Here is a 9685-nt window from a genome sequence, read left to right as displayed (position 1 = left end):
GATTCCCCGCTCCGGGCAGAGCCGCCGCTGCGGGCTGGAGGTGCCGCCCCTCGGCCGCCGCCGGGTCCTGTCCGCCCGCCATGTTGGGAAGGTCGGGCGGAACTCTGGTGGTCGCCATGCTGGGAAGGTCACCCCGCGTCGCTCCGGCTGCGGCCACCTTGAGAAGGTCGAAGGTCCGTTGTTCCCCCCAGCCCCGGTGGGACCGTGCCCGGGACCTCCGCCCCCCGCTGCACCCTCACGGCCGTGACATCCCCCCCCAGCACGACACCAGCAGACGGGCGCCGGGACAGCCTTTTATTGGGGCTCTGCGCCCCCCATACCCCCCGAGCTTTTTTTTCTTTTTTTTTTTCCTCCTCCTTTTTTCCTCCTTTTTCTTAAAAAATAAATGTACAATTCCGGACAGCGGTTCGGTACAAAATATACACGTCTGGGGGGGGAAGGGGCAGGGGTGGACAGGGGGGCACGTACAAAAATAGAGGGGGGCCCAGGGGTGGGGAGGAGGGGATGGGCCCCCCGGGGGGTCCCTGCACCCCAGCCAGGGGGAGGGATGGGGGGGGGGGGGCTGTGGGGTGCCAGGGGGAAATGGGGTGGGGGATGCGCCCGGGGTCCCCAAACCCGTCCTCCCCCAGTGCCAAGGGCGGGGGGCAGCGCCCAGCCGGGGCCCCTGGCCAAAGTGCGTCAGTGCTGGGGGGGGCCAGGCCCCCCCGGGGGGGGCGGGGGGTCCCCGGGGCGGGGGCCCCCCCGGCCCTCACTGGCTGCCGGGCTCCAGCTTGTAGGAGAGCTCGAAGAGCAGGTTCTGGTTGTCGATGACCCGCAGCTGCCGCACGTAGGCCTTGGTCTGCAGCTGGCTGGGGGAGGCCTCCAGCTCCAGGCCTGGGGGGGGGTCAGTGCCGGGGGGGGGCAGGAGCATGCAGCCCCCGGGAGGGGGAGGGGGATGCGGGAATGGGGATGAGGACGCGGGGATGAAGGGATGGGGATGCGGGGATCCAGGGATGAAGGGATGTGGGGATGGGGATGCGGGGATGAAGGGATGTGGGGATGGGGATGCGGGGATGAAGGGATGGGGATGTGGGGATGAGGACGCGGGGATGAAGGGATGAAGATACAGGATGTGGGGATGGGGATGCGGGGATGAAGGGATGTGGGGATGGGGATGCGGGGATGAGGACGCGGGGATGAAGGGATGAAGGGAGGTAGGGATGGAGGTCCAGACACATCCCGGTCCCTCAGGGCCAGCACCAGGGCTGGCAGGGCCATGCACGTCCCCTCCGCCCCACGGGCTCAGCCCCCTCCCGCAGCGCTGGCCCCTCGCCCCCGCCCGGCCATGGCTGCGGGGGTCCCGGCCCCCCCCACCCCGTACTCACAGAGCGGGCGGCTCCGGTACTTGCGGATGGTCCTCACTTTCTCGGCAATGCAGTGCTGGGGCAGAGAGCACCCCCCCAGTCAGCCCCCAGCCCCACGGGACCCTGCCGGGCCCCCCAGGGACCACTTGGCCCTCCCAGGGCCCTGGGGACAGTCCTCTCCCTCTGGGACGCCGCTGCGCACCCTGGGGTGTACCCACTGCCAGGGACCCCCACCCCTGCACCCCGGGGATGCCATCCTGCACCCCAGGGACCCCGGCACCTCCCAGAGCCCCCACCCCACAGCAGGGTCAGGAGGGCCCCAGCCCCTCGGTGGGGTCCCCCTTCCCTGGTCTCCCCCCGGGGGTCCCTCGGTCATGTCCGCCCCCAGCAAGGGGCACCCACCAGCTTCTCGACGTTGACCAGCCCGTCCAGGAGGGTCTTGCTGCCTTCGTGCAGGAAGGTCAGATCTGGGGGCGAGCCGGGGGTGAGGGGGGGCCCTGTGGGGCGGCAGCAGGACCCCAGCCCGCATGGGGTGCAGGCAGTCCCCCGTGCCCCCCTCACCTTTGAGGATGAGCGGCACGAAGGGGATGAGGGGGGGTTTCATCTTAGCCAGCACCTCCCGGTAGGTCTTGTGGTTCCTGCAGGGGTCCTGGGGGGACAACGGGGGGGTCAGGGCTGGGGGGCAGCTCCCAATGGGTGCCAGCACCCTGCCCAGCCTGCCCTGGACCCCCCCCACACCCACCCATGGGCACAGGGCTGTGGCTGCCACTGGTGGCCTGGATGGGGGCAAGGACACCCCGAGACACCTCCTGCCCACCCGCTCCCCAAACACCCCCGGGGGGTCCCCCAACACCCATGGGGTGCCCCGGCACCTCTCACCGTCAGGTTCTCGAACTTCCGAAACAGGTTCTTGAATTTCCCCGGGAGTTTCTGCAAGACAAGCCCAAGGCGGGGGTCATGAGTATCTAGGGGGGGCCCAGGAGCACCCGGGGGGGGACCTGGGACACCCCACGGCCTCTTTACCTCCCAGGTGAGGCGCAGGCGGCTGATGGCGGCGTTGTTGAGCCCGATGACGACGGCGTAGAAGGAAAGCATGTCCTGGTTCTGCTTGCATCTGCGGGCGGGGGGGGACACAGAAGGTGAGGGGCAGGCAAGAGGGACCCCCCCACAATGTCCCCAGCCCCCCACTCACATGGCGGCGATCTTGATGAGCTTCTTGAGGAGGTGGGCGCGCTTGCCCAGCGACTCGCAGAGCAGCAGCTCGGTGCCCACCCAGTGCTGCACCTCGCTGCACCGCTGCAGCAGCAGCTCCAGGTTGGCCGTTTCCCGCCGGCCCCGCTCCCCGTGGAACACGTAATCCACGAACTCCAGCTGCCAGGGGGTTGCAGGGGGGACACACGCACATCGTCAGGGTCCCTCCGCTATGGGGGAGCCCCCCGCCAGCCCCCCAGTCCGTCCGCCCCCCTCCAGCACCTCATGGATGCAGCGGAAGAGCTCCCAGTGGAAGGCCGTGAGGTGGTTGGCGACGTCCTCCGGCTCTGCGCGGTGAATCTCCGTGTCCCCCGGGACCACCTGGATCTCCTCGGGCAGCGGCACCTGCGAGGGGACGCGGGGACGGGGATGCTCAGCACCATGAGGGTCCCGCAGGAGGGTCCCCCCCTCTTTTGCCCAGGGGGTCACCGTGGCCGCGCAGGCGTTGGGGGGGTCCCCGGCGCGGTGCTCACCAGGGAGTCGAAGGTGTCCCTGGTGCAGGCGAAGAGGTGGCTGTTGATGCCCAGCGTGGTGAACACACACTCCTCGCTGGGCTGCAGCACCGCTTTCTCTGCAGGCAGAGTGCAGGCAGGGGATCAGCGCCAGCCAGACCCCCACCCCTGCCCGCATCCCCCCCACCTCCCAGCCCCACGGGCACCTCCGGACGAGGCCATGGTGACGAGGATGAGGGCATCCTCGCGGGCGCTCTGCTCCTCTGAGTACTGCAGCTTCTCGGTGACGGAGGCCAGGATGTCCTGCACCGAGGCCGAGAGGCGGCTGCGGATGGTGACGTACGAGTGGTCGGGCATGTACACGCGGCAGAAAACTGGGGAGAAGGCGAGGGGGGGCGTCAGGGCCACGCTGGACCCCACGCACCTCCCCGGGGTGCGCCGGAGCCCCGATTGGGGAAACTGAGGCACGGGCACGGCCGCTTGCAGCCACCAGCAGGCCAGGGAAGGGATCCTGGCACCCAGCACCCATCCTGGCACCTGACACCCATCCCAGCACCCATCCTGGCACCCAGCACCCATCCCGGCACCCGGCTGCGGTCACTCACTCTCGTCCGAGCCCCGGAAAGCCACCCGCGTCTGCAGGCACGAGTCGATGCGGCGAAAGTGCCTGAACAGCGGCTTCACCTGCTTGTTCGGGGGGGGCGTCTCGTCGGCCACCCTGCAGCACCGGCGCGGGGTCAGGCGGGGGCCCCGGCATGGCCAGCACCCTCGGGTGCTGCACCCCAAGCCCTGCCAGGGTGCTCTGCCAGAGCCCCCCCCCCCCGGGTCCTTGCTCACTACCAAAGGGCTGCTGATGAGCTAATGACCCCCCCCAATTTCTGGGCATCCCCAAGGACCACAACCCCTTGTTGTGGGAGCTCCCTGACCCCTCTGGGGACCCCCTGCCCACCACCCCCACCCCCCCCCACTCACTTGAGCTCCACGGTCTCCACGAGCTGGTGCAGCTTCAGGATTTCATCCTCCAGGTCATGGTAGAGGGACGTGTCCTTCATGATGAGCAGGTAGAGCTCCTGGGGGGGGTGAGAGGGGCTCAGAGCAGGGGTCTGGGGGGGGCCACGAGAAGTGGGGGGACACGACACCCACCTTGATCACCTTCCCGGCGCTCTCCTCCTCCTGCAGCAGCCCCTTGTAGGTCTCGAGGAAATGCAGCAGCACGGCCAGCACTGCCCGCTTGCGCCGCAGCCCAGCCCCCTCCTCCCAGCGCGGCGGGGGGCTGCCCACCGCCAGCACGAAGGTGGCACCGTCAAGGAGGTGTCACAGCAGGGAGGGACCCCGGGCACCCGCTGCGCCCCAGCACCCCTTGGGAGCGTGTTTCTGCCCACCCCGGTGACACCCCGCTGCCCACCTTGCGCCCAAACCTGCACGCCCACCCTCATGGCACCCCAAGTCCCTCCTTGCTGCTCCCGTGTGCCCCCCCATGGCACCCTGCTGCCCTCCTCACGCCCCCCTCCTCCTTACAACCCCGTGCCCACCCTTGTGCCACCCTTTTGTCACCCTCGTGGCACTCTCACGCCCACCCCGACACCCTCCTGGTTGCACCCTCACGTTCACCCTTGTGCCACCCTCATGCTCACCCTTGTGCCCCCCCTCACTGCACCCCGGTGCCCTCCTCATGCCCAACCTCAGACCCCTCCTCATTCCACCCTCATGGCACCCCCCGCCCAGCCGCTGCCCCCCTCTCCCCGTGCCCCCCAAGGATATTGCTGGTGCAGCTGCTGCAGGAAGCGCTCGGTGGGCAGGAAGAGCGAGTGTGTGAGCACGATGTCGTCCAGCAGCGACTCTGGGGGAGACGGGGGGGCAGGCGTGGGCACCCCACCCCACACAGCCCCCCCCTCTGCCGATACCCCTCCTGAAGCCCCCGTGCCCGGCAGAGCGGGAGGCCGAGAGGAGCGACGCCAGTTCCCAGGGTGACACCGGGAGACGCTGAACCCCACGCCGAGCACCCCCCCCCCTCCCCGCGCCCGGCGCTGAGTCACGGACCCGCTCCCAGCCCCGCGGGGCAGCCGGGTCCCGGGAGCAGCGTGGCAGGGCAGGACCTGAGCCGCGACGCCCCGGCACGCCCGCTGTCCCCGGCGAGAGCCCGGCTGCGGGCAAACGGGGACACGGCTCAGGGCAACGGGGAAACTGAGGCAGGCGGCAGCAGCAACTCTTCGGGCAGCCGCGCTCAGGGCCCGCAGCCGGGCTCTCTGGGCCAGCACAGGCGGCTCCGGCCCTGGGAGCCAGGGGCCGATTGTGGTGACGGTGCCCGTCAGCGCCAGCACCCAGCCACCGCCGCGACCTTTGGACGAGGCACCGCTCCCTCACCCAGCACCAAGCAACCCTCGACCCTGGGCCCTCAGCGGGTCCCCGGGGCAGACGGGTGCCCCAGGGGCACCGTGGTGGGACCCCAGTGTCCCCACTGGGCCCTTCCGAGGCCTCAGGATCTGTCCCCACGGGAGGGGCCGTGCAGAGCGTCCCCCTGGCCGCCCCCTGGGCCCTGACCCATTAACCCGGCCGCGGATCTGTGCCGAGCCGAGGCTGAGGCTCCCCTGGCACCACCGCGCCCGTGGGGGACGAGCTGCCGCCGAAATCGGGACACGACGCTCTGGGGCACAGGCTGGACCCACCGCCCCCCCCCCGTTCAGCCCCCAGCGCTGCCGGGACGGTGCCCCACGTCCAGCGTCCTGTGTCGGGACACCGGCAGCGTGGGGGGGGTGCAGGTACACGGCCCCCAGCCCCCCCTGCCCCGGGTGTAGCCCCCTCCCGGGCTCTGCCGGGGGGACACAAGGAGTCAACTGCCCCCCCACCATCCCTGCAGCCCCTCCAGCCCTGCCTCAGTTTCCCCGTCTCTCTGCAGCACCCACACCATCCCCCACGCAGGGACGGCTTTCCCACGCCGGGCGAGCGTGGCTGGTGGGAGCCTCTGGACCCCCAGGCTGCCTCCTGTCGTCCCCCCCCCCCCCGCCAGCCCGGGCACCGCAGGGCCGGGCCTGGCAGCGTGTTGGTGCAGGCAGAGCCGGGCGCTGCCAGTCCCATCTCGCTCCTACCCGACGGGCTCCCTCGTGTCCGTGGGTGAGCCCCACCCCGGCCCTGCGTGTCCCTGGAGCGTGAGGCTGGCGGCGGGCTGGGGGGTCCCCGCTGCCCCCTGGGTGCCCCCCGACCCAGCAGCCTCGCGGGATCGGCCGGAGCCGGGACCCCCGAGCGTGGGAACCCGCCTGCACCCAGCTCCGCGCACCCGAAACCACGCGGGGGCCGCGGGGAGGGGGGGGGGGGGGCACCGCGAAGCCTGTGCCGGAGGGAAGGGGCGTCCGCCCGTCCCCCCCCCCGCTCCGCTGCGGCTCCCATCGGGGCTAATTTTAGCACCGGGAAAATGTTAAAGATTAACCGAGCGGGAGGCTGCCGGCCCTGCGCGGTGCGGCGCAGCCGGTGTCCGGCCAACCTCGGCCTCCGCCGGCCCCGGTGCTGCCCCCGCCCAGCCCCTCCGCCGCAGCGCGGGGTGATGCCCCGGGAGACCCCCGCCACCCCCGGCCCGGTGTCACCAGCCTGACCTTGCCACCCACCCCGGTGTCACACCCCCCCCCCCGTCACCCACCAGCGCATCCCCCAGCGCAGCGCCCACCCGGGCACCCGCCCCCCACCGCCGCATCGCGCCCCCCGGCGCCGCGCTCCCGGGGGTCCCGCAGCCGCCTCCCCCCGCCCCGACCCCCGGTACCTGCTCCGCAGCCGCGGCCGTGCCCGCCGCCCGCCGGCAGCCGCTCCAGGAGCGCGGCCAGGAGCCGCTCGGGGGGGGCGGGAGCGGCGGGGGCGCAGCCGCAACCGCAGCAGCAGCGGGCGGCGGGCGGCGGCTCCGGGCTCGGCGGCTCCCGGTCCCGGTCGCCAGCCGGGGACGGTTCCTCGGGGGAGCGGAGAGGAGCCTCGGGCGGTCGTAGCTCCAACCACCGGCCCTCGCCCCCCGGCTGCGGCCCCGCCGGCCCCGCCGGTTCCTCGGGGGACGCGGGCGGGCGCGACAGGCTCTGCCGCCGCGGTGCCGGTGCCGATCCCTGCCCCGGTGCCGGTGCCGAGGCGGCGGCGGGGCGGGCGGGCAGGTGCGAGCCCGGCTTCTTCAGTAACTTCTCCAGCGGCTTCATGGCCGCCCGGGCGCGGCGGCGGCGGCGGCTCAGGGGGCCATGGGCGGCGGCGGCGGCGGGGCGGCTCCGCTCGGTTCGGGTCGGGCTCGGGCCCCGGCGCCGTTCCCCGCCCGCTGCGCGCTGCGCCCCGCCGCCGCCAGCGCCCGCCCCGCCGCCCCGCCCCGCCGCCGCCGCCGCCGCCCCCGGCACCTGCCCGCCCCCGGCCCCGGGAACGGCCCCGGAGCGCGGGGACCGGGGGCGGACCCGTCCCGGGGATGCGGTGACACGCGGGTGCGGCCGCGGCGGTGACAGGCGGTCACATCCCCCCCACCTCCAGCAGCCCCGCACGGACGATGCGTTGCGCACCCCCGTACCCCCCCCCCCCTTCCCCTCCGCAGCACCGTCACACGCGATCGGTGGGACACGTCGGGAGAGCCCCCGCCCCCCCCCGCCGCCGTACAGCCTGGCAGGGGGGGCACAGCCCGCTCCCTGTCCCTGTCCCCCCCCCGTCACACCATCGCACACCCCCACAGAGGGACACGCTCCGCCCCCCCCCCCGTGCTGTCTCACACCCGTGTCACGCCCCCAGCGCACCCACCGGTCCCTCCCGTGCCAGCCCAGCGCCCCGACAGCACTGGGGCACACGGGACTGGTCCTGTCCCCCCCCTCCACCGTGGTGTCCCTCCCCGGTGTCCCCTCCGCGGGGGGGCACATCCTCAGGAGTGGGGTGACCCGCCCGCCCCCCCGCCCAGCTCTCCGCCTCCCGTCGCAGCGTGGGAAAGGGCCGGGGGGGTGGATGCGGGACCCCCCACCCCGGCGCGGGTAACCCCTGGGGCCAGGGCTGCCCCGCGGGCAGGGCCGGGCAGGCCGGGGCAGCTGCCTGCCCCCCCCCCCCCCCCCCCGCGCTGCCTGCCAGCCCGGGAACAGGCCCTGCCGGGCCGGCAAGACCGGGCAGGCACCGGGGCAGGGCAGGGTGGGACGCGGCACCCGCCTGGGGCAGAGCCACCGTGCCCCCCGCCCGCTGGGTGCCCAGCACCCACCCTGTCCCGGACCACTGGGTGCCCAGCACCCACCCTGACCGAGCCCCCCACTCACTGGGTGCCCAGCACCCACCCTGTCCCGGACCCGCTGCCCCGGGCCCTGCTGTGAGCGGCTGGGGAGGTGCCAGGGTCGTGTCCCACTCCTCACCCCTCTGGGCACGACCACGGTGGTGACAGCAACGGGGGGGACAGACCCCGTGTCCCCCCCCCAGTCACCCACCACCTGCCCGGGTTCATTCCCTGCAAACCAGCGACAGCCCCGCGCTGGGACGGTGGCAACGGCTGGGGGGGACACGGCGGGTGACCCCGTAACCCCTGCTGCGCCCCGCTGCCCGGGCAGGGATGCCCCGGAGGGTTTGGGGGGGTGGAGGGACCAGGGGGGGTCCCAGCAGCTCCCACTTTGTTCCCGCTTCGCCTCCACCCAGCAGTTGCTTGGCAACTCTATCCCTGCGGCCGCGGGAAAGCGGCAAATCGTGTCCCCACGTCCCCATCCCTGGCTGCACGGCCCCGGCGGGATGGCACAGCCCTCCTCTGCCCCACGGTGCCCCCCCACAGCCCACCCCAAACCCCAAAACCCTCCCACCCGGCCGAGCTCCCCTGTCCCGGGTGGAAGTGGGGCCAGCCGGGCTGCGGGCACGGGGAGAGCGGCTTCTCCCCCCAGCAGAGGCCGGAGGAGGCCGGAGGGAAACTGAGGCACAGAGAGGCCGAGCGGGGCGGGGCGAGGGACCCGGAGCATCGAGGGGCAGCGCTCGCCCCCAGGAAACGCGCCCCAGATCCCGGCTCGGCCCAGCTCCTCTCCCCCAGCTCGGCACGGACAGGGGGGGCACTGCTGGTGCAGAGCGAGTTATTAGCTTAATTAATTTGCTGTTATTTCTCCTAACGAGCTGGGATCTGGAGCAGGCGCTTCCCTCCCAAAGCCTGCGCCTCCATTTGCAGCCGCGTTGCGTTTCCCCCGCCCCGGCAGCCGAGCGGGGGGTGCGAAGCCTCCAGGCACTGCTCAAAACAGACCTTGTGTAGGAGGGAAAAAAATCACAGCGAGGGAAAAAAAAAAATCCCTCCGCGAGCCAGCGCCTTAACCCACTTCCCAGCTGCAGCGTGGGGAGGGGGGATCTCAGCACTTGGGGGAAGGGGAGAGCCCCCCCACTTGAGGGGCTTCTCACCTGGCAGCTCCTCCGCGAGGTGCCTGCGACGGTCCGAGCTGGCCCCGGCTCAGCCCTGAGCCCTCTGCCGGGGGGGGAAACTGAGGCAGGGGGGTGCTGAGGGCAGGGGCAGTGCAGCCGTGGGGGCGGGAGGCCGATGGTTGCTGCCTCACGGGTTCCAGGACCCCAACCCGGCAGGGAACAGAGGAAAGGGGCTGGATGCGAAGTGGGGGGGGAGCTGCGGCCCCCCTGCCCTCCCAACCCCCCCCCCCAGCGTGGCGCTGCCAGGCCCTGCCTGCATCCCGCCCCGAGCCC

General features: G+C 72.6%; 1 protein-coding gene across 1 annotated transcript; it reads right to left on the bottom strand.

The window, feature by feature from the left end:
• Window positions 1–281: 281 nt before the first annotated feature.
• RAPGEFL1 (Rap guanine nucleotide exchange factor like 1) lies at window positions 282–7226 on the bottom strand. Its single transcript, XM_074892038.1, has 15 exons — window positions 6798–7226; window positions 4808–4886; window positions 4190–4340; window positions 4019–4116; window positions 3652–3764; window positions 3253–3420; window positions 3068–3165; window positions 2817–2939; window positions 2536–2714; window positions 2367–2457; window positions 2223–2273; window positions 1905–1992; window positions 1746–1810; window positions 1365–1419; window positions 282–873 (listed from the first exon to the last, which is right to left on the bottom strand). Exons 1-15 carry the CDS (start codon window positions 7210–7212, stop codon window positions 749–751), a joined length of 1899 nt encoding a protein of 632 aa, XP_074748139.1. The 5' UTR covers window positions 7213–7226; the 3' UTR covers window positions 282–748.
• Window positions 7227–9685: the final 2459 nt, after the last annotated feature.

The sequence above is a fragment of the Strix uralensis genome, chromosome 22, assembly GCF_047716275.1.
Source record: "Strix uralensis isolate ZFMK-TIS-50842 chromosome 22, bStrUra1, whole genome shotgun sequence".
Lineage (NCBI taxonomy): Eukaryota > Metazoa > Chordata > Aves > Strigiformes > Strigidae > Strix > Strix uralensis.
Note: the sequence above shows the minus strand (reverse complement) of the source record. Positions and strands in the feature narration are given on the sequence as shown.